An 11939-nucleotide genomic window follows, 5' to 3' on the forward strand; every position below is an offset into this window, starting at 1 on the left:
CCTTTATTATAGATATATAGGAATATTTATAATAAACGACATGACTGTTACCGCGCATGGATAAAGGAGAGGCTAAAGCCAAATCAAACCAAAAGGCACTAATGGCAAATAGACTATTTGAAGACAGTAACTACTATTACACCCAGTCTCTTACTGGGCACGGCTTTTTCAATAAATATCTTTATAAAAAGTATTAGAGCTAGACCAGTACTTGCATAAATTGTTAGGAAGAAGATGATGCAGAACACATACTATTTAAGTGACCTTGTTATGACGGCTCCAGATAAACGTAGAAGGGATACATGTTGCTTGGTCACGATCCAGAGTATGATCTTGAACCTGAAAAAGTCTGAGAAGTCTGAGAGTTTAAAAAAACCTCCCAATAGTTCTAGTTTCCTTCTCTGATATATTAATACTAATATCTTATTTATTAATAAAAGAAAATACAATACAGTAAGATAATATAATGTATCGAATGGAAGTAATGCTATAACAGTTTCCGATATCCATATCATAACATGACGCAATCATTAAGAGAAGAAATGGAATGGTATTTAGCAAGTAAAAATCCGACGCTCCTCAGAAACAACATCAACGACAGCGGCCTTATCTGAAGATTTTCAACTTCAGATTAAAATAAATATATGTGGTTACACTGTCACAACTGCCAAGCGATACGTGTCAAAGTAGCAATTCGATATTAAGTTAGGAAATAAGTCTTGTTCAAAAATAATGCATCATCAACTCGGTGACAACGATAGTAAAATAGAACAAATTGCCCTGCCAATTATTTTGCCATACCGTAAATTTCAAATCTACGCACCAATGACTACTGACCGCTTGCAAACCTCAGAATATTTCTCTACGTAAAGAGGTTAAGAATTAACTGTCAAATTTCAAAACTATTATAAGTAAAGTCCTATTGTTCTACCAATAAATGTTTTAAAAAATAGAGCAGTGTTGAACCGAATATGTGTGTATAAAATTAAAATTTCATTTATTGAGTGTTATTTTGAAAATAATATAACTTGTTTTTATTCAAATAGATAAACATAATATATTTTACGATCTGACTATAAAGCAAAAATAACGATTTCTACTCCGGGCGTTTTAAAACATCCCCAATGTCGGCGAAAATTCGCTATTTAAATACAATATTTCGGTGAATAAACTTCGCAAGAGAACAATTTTATCGGGGGAGCCTAGGAGCGAAACAAAAGCGCGTCGACACAATAACGCCGCAGCCTACTTGTTGCTGTCAGTCGGTTTTCTAAAACGAGGGGAAATTAACGGCGCCTAATCGTGAGCTTTCTCGGAAGAAACATTTTCCAAGATGACGTAATCATTGTACCGTTGGTTTTGCCATGTTAATCGATATGTAAACCCGCTTGGAACCGTGTAAGTGATACAATACCTTGGAAAATGTCATCACCGTTGTCGGACGGGGAAAAAGGTTTTTGTACTAAACTGATGTCTTTCCCAGATAAGCGCTCGCTGATTTGTGGTTTGTATACAAAACGGATATTCGGAGGACGTATGTCTATGCTTTGTTCGAATGTACAGTAAAAAAGTGCTTTATGACTATTTAGGTGAATAACTGAGTAAAATGTTTAATTTTTTTCTCACAAGGTGTCCGATTTATTAACATTTTCATAATTTATCATATTATGATATGCTCTTTGTATACAAAATGGTTATACAGTTATCAATAAAAGTTTACCAAAACATAATATATTCCAGTTTCCTCAACCTTATTTCAGTATGTTTCTTTTAAAATATAATGACAAAATAATTTGTGATAATCCTTCATAGGCAAATACATTTATAGTATCTACAATTTATTTAAATAATATTACATTTAAAAACTGTATTAAGCAACCCTATTTTAATCAAATACATTTTATTGATTTCTAGTGATGGCCCTGTGGTTGTATTGCGTAAAAATTATATGTTTATATTATCAAAATTTATTTTAACATTATTTTCAATATAATATCAGAAACATATTAGATATATAACATTAATTACAATAACAAATGTCTGCCTATTAAAATATTATTATTAAATACTATTGTCTATTATTATACTATATTAACTATATTCATATACTAGCTGACCCGACAGACTTCGTCCTGTCAAAAAGATTTGTAATGTGGCAGTTTTTGTGCCTACGTATTTTAAAAAATTCTCCTGAACAGAACCATCACCCTGGTGATAGGGCGTTGTGAATAAAAAATAATTAAATAAAACATATATAAGGATTGAAAAGTAAGTAATCGCTTTATTGTTAATCATGTGAATCATAATTATTATTATTATTATCATTATATTGCTTTGTGGTATACGATGTTTTTTGTTTGATTACCTGGCGCATAGATAAACAAATCTGATGGTTTTCCAACACGGGAACAGGCAACATACAATTGACCATGTGAGAAACATGGGTTTTCTAGATTAATACCACAAACACTTAATGATTGCCCCTGGGACTTGTTTATAGTCATAGCAAAAGCAAGCCGTCAACATGTCTATAGGAAATTTGCCATTACCAATGTCAATGAGTTGTTTAGAGAATATGTTTCCAGATTGGTCATTTTGCAACTCGACACGCATATTCTTGCTTAAATGAAGTACTTTAACATGTTTCCACAAATTGGAGGACTTTAGACATGCATTGAGTTCATCAGCTGGCGTTGATCGTGGAATCACTGGCAATGTTTGACGAAAATCTCCTGCTAATAAAATCATTGCACCACCAAATCGGTTATTATTGCTACGTAGATCTTTTAAGGTTCTGTCTAAAGCCTCCAAAGATTTTTTATGTGCCATCGTGCATTCATCCCAAACAATCAATTTACATTGCTGCAAAACCTTTGCCATTGCAGAGTTCTTCGAAACGTTGCAGGTTGGAGTTTCATTGCTTTGCATATTTAATGGCAATTTTAGTGCTGAATGGGCTGTTCGACCACCTTCAAGCAAAGTTGCTGCGATTCCCGACGAAGCGAGTGCAAGTGCAATTTTATTTTGTGAGCGAATTGTTGCTAATATTAATGAAATAAAAAAAGTTTTTCCTGTACCACCAGGTGCATCTAAGAAATAAATCCCTCCAGTTTCATCATTTGTTACTTTCATAAGGGTTTCAAATATATACTTCTGTTGTTCATTTAACAGTGGAAGATTTGTTTGAATTTATTCTTTCAAAGCGTTGAGATCATACAGTCTTTCTCGATGCAACTCTTGGTTAAAAGCGTCATGCATTGGACGATTGGGTGCGGTCAGGCCTAATTGAATTAATAGTTTGTTTGACATTATCAAGCACATGTCCTCAATTGAAATCAATGCTTCATTGTAAATTTCTTCACTGATTTGTATATTTGGATTTCCCATTCTATTCCGTATTTGATACAAAATATCATCACACATATAATCTTTGTACTTCATCCACAAATCAATTGGGTTTGATGGGAAGCATGTAGATATGATTATAGAAAACAATGTTCGTATTTGATGAGTGTGTGATGATATTACAGCATCATTGAGAGTTTGATCCCAATGAGCGTCATTTTCAAGCAATTGCAAACGTTGACAGGCTTCTCTGTAGGATCCACACAATTCACCATCAACAGTTCGTAACTGTTGGAATGATGTTGGGCCACGTACATTGACTAATAGCAGTCGTAAATAAAAACATTCATCATTGCTTGGATGTACTGAATAAATCCGGCCAATCGCATCGGTGGAATATACATCTGTATATCCTGGAACTGGTTTTCCTTGTTTCCGTCGTATAAATCTCCTTGAGGATTGATTCCAGGTATAATATTTTGGCATTTCAGAATATAGCAATGTTTGTGCGAAATCATCGTTTTGGCATGTCTCAAAAAAACTGGTTAATGTAGTAGATGGTGGCTGAGCAGCTCTTTGTACTGCGTTCTGTGCTGTAAAATACACTCTTTGTCCATTTTCTAAATGCACAGCTAAGTGAACAACAGAAGGGTGTCTCTCATGAATAGGAAAAGAAAATATTCGCCAAACTGCTTCATTACTACTGACATAGCGGCCCATTTGGTATTGGGTAACTTCATCATTAGAATTCTCTGCACCAATTTCAATCACAGCCATATCACTCCCTTTGCTTACATATTTGCAAATGTATTTAATCGATTTCACTGAATGGCAAGATTCAACGTTGATGTGTGCTTTGAATGTCTTTGATAAAATGGGTGAATATGGAACAATCCAACGATTATCTATTTCAATATCTTGTTGATTTAATTTGACAATTGTTGATTTTCCATTGTCTGCTGTCGATCTGCGACGATACAATGGATAACCGTCATTACCAGTAATTGTTTCCGATATTAATGTCCGTGGATATCGTTTTGAACATTTACCATCCATCATACACGGTGAATTTTGATTAAGAGTTCCACAGGGACCATGTATCATGTTTTTGATAACTACCTCATGCAATCCAGGATCTACTTGTACATTAGGGATTTCAGCTGATATCACTGCATCAACTTCATTTGGCCTTATCTTTTCAACCAACCAAATCAAAATGTGTGCATGTGGCAATCCTCGTTTCTGCCACTCCACAGAATACATCCAGCAGCGTGTCTCACCAAACACATTATGTTTTACGATGAAATTCATTAAAGATTTCAACTTTTGTCTAAAGACTCTGGCTGTAATATCATGACGATCAATGGATGATTTCCCAGGTAATAACTCCTGCTTAATTTCTATCCATTGCGGATTGCATGTAAATGTGATGAACAAATCTGCTGTACCATAATGACGAACATACGACATGGCATCTTGAGCATATTCGTGCATATGCCGAGGGCTTCCGATGTATGTTGCTGGAAGAATAGTCATCCGACCGACATTCTGTGCATTTCCATCAGTATTAATCGCATCTCGAAGGAGAATATACTCTTCAGATCGGAGTTTGGTTTGATTCAACCTGATGAATGTTAATCTCTCCGTTTCAATTTTAACATACATGTCATCAACATATTTGTGATATAATCGCCGACATTTCAATATGCGATTATCTGCATTTTCCCGAATCATTAGGCGGTATGAATAATAGTTCATTGAACTGACTTTTTTGTTGGTTTCAGAACCTGTAAACAGATTTTGTTTTAATAACATTCAAATATAAAATTAAAATACATAATATAGTGACTGAGATATTATCGCCATAGCTAAACTAATATTTTAGTTACCTGTAATGGGATTTATCATTTTTATGGATAAATCGTAGCCATCTTCACCTTGCCAAAATATAATGGGATATTGCAGTGCATCATATGAGCGGTGTGTTTCCTTTATAGGTTGTAATTGAAAATTCCGACGATGTAAAACAATATCACGGGATTCCAAGTTTTCTCCAACTACAACGATAGCAACTTCATCAATAGTTGGTGCATTAAAACGTCTTGTATGTTGACCTGCAGGTGTTTTATCAGCTCTGATTACAATTTTATGATTATCGGATGGCATCAGATCCAGGGCAGTTTTAAACAATATAATCAATTGATTGTGTTGATGAAATAAAGTTTGTAATTGTTCTACAATAGACCTTTTTACTAAATTGTTATGTGCACAACGCAGATCAATTTCTTGTGGTGAATTGCCCATAAAATAAATTTGCAGGAATTTGTTGTCGCTATCTGACACTGGTAACAGTGAACCTGCTCTGTGATATATTTGCCCTTGTATCTGTAAATAAAAAAAATATTATGGTGTGGTATAAATTAATGGATTGTCAATGATCAAACTTAAATAATATTTGATCTTAAAAAGTATATATTTAGTTTTAACTAATATCTATCAAATATAAAATATAATAAAAGTGTCACTGAAACTGAATCACCATATAATATGATGACTAAGTGATATATTTCGTAATGATTAAGAAATTGAAGATTAGTAACACATCTTAACTTTGGTGACAGAAAATTTTGTTCGCTAAAATAATTATGAGTAACTGCTATAATACATACCTTGAAAGTTGGCATAAAATTTTCCCGAACTGCATTTGTTGCCCCAAATGAAGTCATTTGAAAGCAATTGTTATATTGTTGAATATGTGTCAAAAAGTGTATAGAATCTGTTCCTATTCCTGAAACCAATGAGTACAATGGTTCTGGTGGTGGATCCAATTGTATCAATTTCACTTTACCATTTGCGCAACACAATCCATTGGCTTCGTTTTTGTATTTTAATGCCTTACAGTGTGAGCAAACCAAGTTCATAGAACCAATAACAACACATTGGTAGTTACTGTAGTCAATTGACACATCGTAACTGAAAGCAGCTGGATTCAAACTTGCGCGATTATTAGTTGAATGTCGCGCTCGCGCTTCACGCGAATCAAATATAAATTATTTTTTCACTAATCACGAACTAAACAAACACTAACTAACTAAACACTCTGCACAAAACACGATATACGAATTTGTTTCGTGTATCACTTGACAATTCATCTGTCATCTGTCAAAAGTCATCTGTAACAGACAACTTTTTTTTTTAAATTTGATATGACTTGAACTCAAATCCTTTTAAGCCGTACAAATTGTTTTATTTATTTAAAATTTGAATTAAATTTTAAACAAATAAAAAATTTTAAATAAATAAAACAATTCGTACGGATTAAAAGGATTTGAGTTCAAGTCATATCAAATTTAAAAAAAAAAAGTTGTCTGTTACAGATGACTTTTGACAGATGACAGATGAATTGTCAACTGATACACGAAACAAATTCAAACAAAAAGGGCTATTTTTAGGGTTTTTCCAGCAATAATTCTAATTTTTCTCGCCGTAAAAACCATCCCTGAACTTCAACGAACATTTTAAAAAAAGATTTGGCCAAATTGGTCCAGGCGTTGTTGAGTTATGCGCTTAGGAACATATTTTGCGATTCATTTTTATATATAAGATTATTTAAATGTACATTTATGGAAACGTGGAATAAACATAATAAACATGGAATATTAAATAAAGTAATATATATTTGTATATTAATTATAAAATTAATGAACAAAATTAGACAATTTACAATTTGGAAATTATGTAATATATTTATATTTATTACATGAACCATTTTCTACTTTAACTGTTACTACTAAAGCTTTAGTCTATATGTAAAGAACTAAAATAATTGATAAAAGGTTCAAAGAATAAATTGTCATATAGTTACATATTTATTGCACTAAACGTTAAACATCTTAATATTTATCAGCGGTTTATATTTACCAAATTACTGTTTATAATTCATAATTTCTTCAATTTTATCCATGTGCTCGATCTAGGCAAATTATTTGGTTAGTTTCACTTAATCTACATATTTTCATTACTTCGTGTATGTATTAATATAATTTTTATCTTTTATACATATTTTTGACCTAAAATATATATTGAAAAACAATAAATTTAATAAAAAACCGGGATTATTTGATAAAAGAATAATTTCTTTACCTACATTTTTAAATAAAATGGTATCGTTCTTTACTTATTTATTTCACTATTTAATCCTTAAAGGAGTAGCTGTAATATTGTTTCCTGTCAGTAAATTTGTTTGTTTCTAACTATCATTTTGTGTAATATTCTGGAACCTCGCTATTACAGATTATATAATCTACTGCTTTAACTTTGCATTGTGTTTCAAAATAGAAGTTAAGGGCTTTATTGGAATTTATTTAATTATAGGTCATATTGCAAAAAATTTTAGAACTAAAAATTTCGTATAAGCCCCGCCAACTTTCAAGCATCTCGGTGTTTCCGTTTTTCTCGGGAAAGAAGGCCAAATTTTCGGTAAGCCGGTATATATATAATATAAACTACTAAAGTAATCTATGATATGTTTTTCTATATAAAGTGTATAAAGTTATCGATGACATTTTACCAAAATTAAGCTCTCCCAGCTCCACCAGCTTTATTTCATTAATCGTTATAATTTAAAAAATAATAATTTGTAATATTCTGTCTTCGTCAAACAAATGCTTCATTTTCTATACTGTCAATATGTTACTATAGCATATATTAGCAATAATTATTAACAATTCAATTATTATTTATAATTAGTATTAATAATAATTTCCTATAGTGCAGTAAAATGATAAAATACTGAGCATGGTAATAGCATTTTCATAATTTAGTATACTACGATATGCTTTAATATATAAAATGAGTATAAGATTATCTATAACATATTACCAAAGTACAAGCAGTCCCAGCTTATCCATCTTTATTTATGTAAACGTTTATTTTAAAAAAAATGAGACATTTTCGTAGCCAAACAAATAGTTCTTATGTTATACGGTCAATGAGCCAATATAGTATATCTTGCCAATAATTATTAACAACACAGTAAACAAACCTGTTTCATATAAATATCTACTTTATTTATTATAGTGTAGTAAAATTATAAAATATAATATCTCATATAACTTAGTTTGTGTCCTAGATATCCTGCTTTCAACGAATAAACTTTAAATTATTTTTATTAGTTATGGAGTCTAAATATATTTTTAAATATCATTAATTTGTTTTAACAATTGCCAAAACATAGTATTACTATTTACTACGATATGAATTAATACATATATTTTTTATAATATTATCAATAACATATTACCAAAGTACAGACTGTCCCATCTTATCCAGCTTTATTTATGTAAAGGTTTATTTTAAAAAAATAATACGTGGCATGCTTTTCTGCTCAAACAAATATTTTGTATGATACATGGTCAATAAGTCAAGTCAAGAATAGCTTGCCAATAATTATTAACAGCCGTATTAAGCAACCTTGTAACATTTAAAAATGTACTTTATTTCTTACTTATAGTGTAGTAAAATAATAAAATACAGTATTTCATATAGCTTAATTTATATTCTAGCTGTTTTGCTTTCAACGAATAAGCTTTAAAATATTTTTATTAGTTATGGAATCCATATATATTTCTTAAATATCATTAATTTGTTTTAAAAAATTGCCCAAACATGGTATTACCATTTTCATAATTTATCGGACTACGAAATGCATTAATACATAAAATGTTTATAATAATATCAATCACATATTACCAAAGTACAAACTGTCGCAGCCTATCCAGCTTTATTTATGTAAACGTTTATTTAAAAAAAAACGTGACATGTATTTCTGGCCAAATAAATATTTTGTAAGTTTGTAAGTTCAAGGGTCAATGAGTCAATATTGTATATTTTGAAAATAGTTATTAACAACCGAATAAAGCGTCCTTGGTTCTTTTAAATATATATTTTATTTATTATAGTGTAGTTAAATGAAAAAATGTAGTATATCATATAACTTAGTTTATATCCTGAGATATACTATTTTCAGGGAATACATAAATTATTTTTAATAGTTTTGGAATCAAAATATATTTTTATAAATATCATTAATTTATTTTGATGGTGGCCGAAGCATGGTAGCACCATTTTCATAATTTATCATACTACGATATGCTTTAATATATAAAAACTTTATAAAGTTATCAACAACATATTACCAGCGTACAAACTGTCGCAGCTTATTCAGCTTTATTTATGTAAACGTTTATTAAAAAAAAAACGTGGCATGTATTTCTGGCCAAATAAATATATTGTATGTTATATGGTCAATGAGTCAAAATTGTATATTTTGAAAATAATTATTAACAACCCAATTAAGCGTCCTTGGTTTTTTTAAATATGTATTTTATTTATTATGGTGTAGTAAAATGTTAAAAGGTTTATATCATATAACTTAGTTTATATCTTGAGATATACTATTTTCAACGAATACATAAATTATATTTAATAATTTTAGAATCTAAATATAATTTTATAAATATCATTAATTTATTTTAATAGTGGCCGAAACAAGGTAGCACCATTTTCATAATTTATCATACTACGATATGCTTTAATATATAAAAAGTTTATAAGGTTATCAATAACATATTACCAAAGTACAAACTGTCGCAGCTTATTCAGCTTTATTTATGAAAAGGTTTGTTTAAAAAATTATATGTATAAGCTTTTATATCCAAACAAATGTTTTGTATGTTACACAGTCAATAAGTCAATATAGTATATCTTGCCAATAATTATTAACAACCGAATTAGGCGACCTTCTTTCATTTCAATATGTATTTTATTTATTATAGTGTAGTAAAATGATAAAATATAATATCTCATATAACTTAGTTTGTATCTTAGATATCCTGCTTTCAACGAACCAAATTTAGACTAATTCTATTAGTTATGTAGTTTAAATATATTTTAATAAATATATTTAATTTGTATTAAAAGTTACAAAAGCATGGTAATACCATTTTCATAATTTTTCACACTATGATTGTTTTTTCATTTTATTTCTTTTTGTACATAATTCTTTAGTCTGTGTTATGTCACTCAACTCTCCCTAAACTGCCGAACCGATTTTGATGAAATTTTTGTGTATGTTTATGTCGATTCGAGAATTAATAAAATTCATAACCAGAGCAATAGATAGTGCTACTAATAGGGCCCCAATTTTTTTTATATTTTAAAAGATGTTCGGTTATATGAACATACCTAGAAAAAATCACAAAGCAGGTTTTATTGTGATCAGCTTGTAGTATTAGTTTCATTGCCGCCATACAAGTAAAAAGCAAATATTCGGACGGGATATCTGTTCTCGACCACACGTTGCAAAACCGGTGAAAACATATTTGGATTAATGTTTCCATAATAGAATGTGGTACTACACCCGGCGTATTAACCAGACCTTACTCCTTCTGATTACTACTTGGTCCGACATATGTGTGGACTTGTCTGTACAGCGTTTTAAGTCTTATGAAAATAACAAAAATGGTTCGATATATCATTTTCACGAAACGGAATTTGCCAGAAAGCTTTACATTAATCAAAAATCTTTTAAAGTTAATGTATAGGCCTAATATTTATTTAGAACTAATTATATAAAATAAATTTATTGATAAATATCCTAAATTACAACTTAAATATAGTTTTTAAAGATACAAAACTAAACAATGAACTAAAATTAAGTTAAATGGCCAGTTGAATTTCTAAAATTTTGTTTTAAATAAGGGTTTATAGTTTCAGATCAATATGACATTCAAATAGCTACGAATTTCTGTACAGAAAACTGAGCGGCACATTAAAATTAAATTGGTGCAGTATTCTGAAATGTGTGCATCAATACAGTGTTTGGGCACAATAATTAGATAGCACAATTTAAAGACTGTAACTGGGATATACCCGTAGAGTTTAATTATTAAAATTTTATCTTCCAATCCACAGTGGCCTGGCGGCAGGTAAGCCAATCGAAGGGAATTATTCCGAACGGGAGGAGGGGGTAGGATCACGCTGGCGCCGCTGGCGCCGCTGGCTATCCCGCGGGATAGACAACGACGTTAAGACACCCCGACGCTTCGACAGTCAGTTGTTCGCGTCACACCAGTGAGGAAGGAAGTCCGCTCTGCCTTCCGCCACAAACATGTGGCTTCGTGATTAAGACACTCTGGTAAGTGATTGATGTTATAGTTGATAGCATAGTGCATTTTATACTGGTTTCGTATAGCACAGATATAACTTTTAAACTAATTTACAATAAATATTTTCACAATGCACAGATCTATGATACCTATGTTATGTATGCAATTATTGGAATTATTATATATTTTGTGAAACATAGTTATCGCTATACAGCAAACAAGAAATTCCCAAATATGAGAGACCGTGATGCATCTGATTACGTTACGGATCTTGAATACATTTGGGATTGAAACTATATTACTACTTAAGCCTATTATACAAATATGTGAAAGTATAAATTTCTTCAAAGATCGCCCTATGATCGAAATTTAACCACAATTCTATCGTAATAAAGAGTATGATTTTCAGAATATTTTCCATATAAA

At 30.7% G+C, this 11939-nt stretch overlaps 1 protein-coding gene across 1 annotated transcript; it reads right to left on the reverse strand.

The window, feature by feature from the left end:
- Positions 1-1245: 1245 nt before the first annotated feature.
- LOC143204483 (uncharacterized) lies at positions 1246-11579 on the reverse strand. The gene is made up of 5 exons (XM_076417029.1): positions 11477-11579; positions 11278-11407; positions 6015-6294; positions 5534-5730; positions 1246-1270 (listed from the first exon to the last, which is right to left on the reverse strand). The coding sequence occupies exons 1-5, from the start codon at positions 11577-11579 to the stop codon at positions 1246-1248; spliced, it is 735 nt and encodes a 244-aa protein (XP_076273144.1).
- Between the last annotated feature and the right edge of the window lie 360 nt (positions 11580-11939).

Source organism: Rhynchophorus ferrugineus, unplaced genomic scaffold (genome assembly GCF_030347505.1).
Source record: "Rhynchophorus ferrugineus isolate W39M unplaced genomic scaffold, kcgeb_rfMv2 rfM11, whole genome shotgun sequence".
NCBI classification, from domain to species: Eukaryota; Metazoa; Arthropoda; class Insecta; order Coleoptera; family Curculionidae; genus Rhynchophorus; species Rhynchophorus ferrugineus.

Bases quoted from the DNA above. Each gene is read 5' to 3' on its own strand.
- LOC143204483 (XM_076417029.1), bottom strand. From the start codon at position 11,579: ATGCACTATGCTATCAACTATAACATCAATCACTTACCAGAGTGTCTT. The intron at 6,295-11,277 runs GTATATCCCAGT...AATTGACTACAG, and splicing joins TTAATAATTAAACTCTACGG to TAACTACCAATGTGTTGTTA. The intron at 1,271-5,533 runs GTTTAAAACTGC...CCCTCGTTTTAG, and splicing joins CACAATCAATTGATTATATT to AAAACCGACTGACAGCAACA.